The sequence below is a fragment of the Acanthisitta chloris genome, unplaced genomic scaffold, assembly GCF_000695815.1.
Source record: "Acanthisitta chloris isolate BGI_N310 unplaced genomic scaffold, ASM69581v1 scaffold10626, whole genome shotgun sequence".
NCBI classification, from domain to species: Eukaryota; Metazoa; Chordata; class Aves; order Passeriformes; family Acanthisittidae; genus Acanthisitta; species Acanthisitta chloris.
In genome coordinates this window covers 52-2,882 of record NW_008676507.1, presented here as the reverse complement: position 1 = coordinate 2,882, position 2,831 = coordinate 52, and the positions used below count along the sequence as shown (strand labels likewise).

Here is a 2,831-nt window from a genome sequence, read left to right as displayed (position 1 = left end):
AGTGGTATGAAATATTTAGAATGCACTATATTTATCTTCATTTGTTATATCACACTGAAGATAAAAGCCTTGGATAAAAAATGGTGGCATAAGACAGTCCCTTTATCTTTTTCAATATTTTGTATGCGCGTTTCTCAACTAAATTACAATTGCACATAATAAATCAACTTTTTCATAATAGTTTAATAATGCACTTTCATTTTGTTAAATTTAAAAGTTATACATGTTACATAAATCTCAACAGTCCCAACAAGATGTGGCAAAATGCTAATAAAACAATGGGGTTTGCCTTCATAAAAGCAAAAAAGTCTGACATTTAGTATCTGTAGTTACTAAATAACTAGACAGTTTCTAAGGAATCAACAAATTTTCAGTTTCACAGGGGATACTATACAGCTAAAGATTAAGAATAGGGAAGAAATTGTCATCTCAAATCCGTCAACCTTCTAAATCCCTTGTTATAATTGCAGACAAATGCATATTAAAACTTGGTGCACAGATCAGCTAATACAATCTGACTGCTACCTGAGACTTCATAAAATAACACTACCTCTCACCTTTCCATTAAACTGCAATAGTCTAAAGTCAACAGACACATTTTAACCCCTAATTCTCTGAAAGAATTTCTACTGCCATTAGAATTACGTTTGAAGACAAATGCTTGATCAGTCATATGTCTCACACTTCCTCAGATCATTTTCCAGAGTCTGTCACCAGTCAGGGTATCTTGACACCCATCATTTAAAAGTTACAGGACCATGAATATCACAGGAAACACGTGTAGTGTCTTAAAAACAATCAGGAACGATTTTTGCGAAGATAAGCTATGATTTTCATGAGAACAAACCACTTTGTAATACTGAACTCAATATCCAAGTCTACACCAATACATCACTTCAAACAAAATGGCAGATCCACATACTGATCAAACGAAGAGCCTGCACTAGGGTTCCCCTTACTCTTATTACTACTTTAGTAACAATGTAATAAGTCCTGCCAGCAAACATATTACTCCATTAAAAATCCACTGATAACTCACAGATATTTATAAAATATTCCATTTTCACTGCCCAAAACCAAACAGTTTCAAGATATTTTTTTTTGCTTTGTTTTGCTGTTTTTCAGTTTATCTGAAGTTTTGTGGTTTGGGTTATTTTAATTTCAGTAATGCTGTTAACTTCATTTCATGTGTAAAACATTTAGAAAGAAGTGATGAGTTGTACTCATAAAGTTCTGTAACAAAAACTTAACATTTTTTTCTACCAACATTTTTTTCTGAGTATTTCCCATTAATGCCAGTACACTTGATGAAATGCTGGCTGTAACCAAACACCAGCTGCACTTACCCCAGTGTTGTCATGGTGACAATGGTGTACCAGAAGGCTGCAGGGATGCTGGTGAACTTGCTGGCTGAGGAACCTTTCTCTGCATAGTACATGACTGTGGCAAAGATGATGATGGCCATAGTGAGTGAGAAGAGGAGGAAGCCTAACTCCGAGGCACAACTTTTCAGGGTGTAGCCCAGGATGCGCAGACCCTGTGAGTGGCGGGAAAACTTAAAGATCCTAAACACACGAAAGACTCTTAGTGTCACAAAAGCCCCACTGACATCCTCGTTATCTGTCATCACCAGGCCAATGTAATATGGCATGATGGCCACCACATCAATGATACTCATGACACTGCGCACAAATTTGTAGCGACTAGGGGCTGCCAGCAGACGTAGGAGATACTCAACTGTGAAGATCATGACACAGGCAGTATCCAGACAGAAGAAAGCCACCGCATACCGCTCTCCACAGGGCAGCTCTTTGATGCGACCTGGGCTTACCCCGCAGGGCACTGTCTCCACCACATTGGCAATAACTGACACAGCAATGAAGAAACCAGTGACATAGTAGAAGACCAGAGCCAGTGTACTGGTGTGTGGGTTTTCAAAGGCCCGCCACATCCTCTGACGAGCTGTCATTGAGGGTAGGGAGCTCTCAGCTGCATGATCCTGATCGGCATCATCCTGCAGGCGCTCAGCATTCTCACGCCGACGATCCTTGTACTCCTCATAACAGCAGTCACCAATGATCTCAGGGATGATGCCAAAGAAGGCCAGCTCCTCATCATAAGCTGAGATGCACTCCTGGCGGGGATAATGAAGCTTCCCGGTACGGTAGAAGTTGAGAATGTGGCGGAAAATGTCAGGGTCCCGATCAAAAAAGTACTGCTGCGTCTCAGGGTGGTAGAAGAAGTCCCGCTCCGAACTGCCCAACAGAGTGTCAGGGTAACGCTCTAAGGTGTCCAGCCACGTCTGGAACTGGATGCCACTCACATTCAGCACAATCAGAGAGTCCTGGCTTCGCTTCCTCTCCTGCCGTGGAGCAGCTGGCATGGGACCAGTGCCATCCTATGGCTGCTGCCCTGGCAAAGGGTAACCAAGCTGCTACTCCTGCTGCCATGGTTCCAAACACCTACTACAGCTAAAGGCGTCAATCTAGAGACAATTCTGGTCCAGCCACTAAAACAGAGAGGGAAAAGAAAAATACAAATGCTCACACATTTTTGAGGCAACAGACTTTTTGAACATTGTTGCGATTTTCAGTATTAACCAAAACCCTTTTTTGCTTCCTTTTTGTTTCCTCCCCTTTTCCACTCCAGAATATGCTTTCCAGGGGCTGGTTAGTTAGAACAATAAATGAAGGCACTTGGAAATCCAGGCATGTAAAGCAGCTACTGTAGCAGCCAGATCCTTTGGATACAACGTCTTTATGTGAGGTCCCTGGAAGGAAGCAGCGGTCCTCAAAGCACTAACCCCTGGAGCCGGCGAGTAGCTCTGCTGC

At 42.2% G+C, this 2,831-nt stretch overlaps 1 protein-coding gene across 1 annotated transcript; it reads right to left on the bottom strand.

Moving 5' to 3' along the window:
* Positions 1–1,342: 1,342 nt before the first annotated feature.
* LOC103803607 (potassium voltage-gated channel subfamily D member 2-like) lies at positions 1,343–2,505 on the bottom strand. Its single transcript, XM_009076176.1, is given in 2 exon segments — positions 1,343–2,393; positions 2,395–2,505. Coding segments are annotated over 2 exon segments (1,107 nt in total). The 5' UTR covers positions 2,451–2,505.
* Between the last annotated feature and the right edge of the window lie 326 nt (positions 2,506–2,831).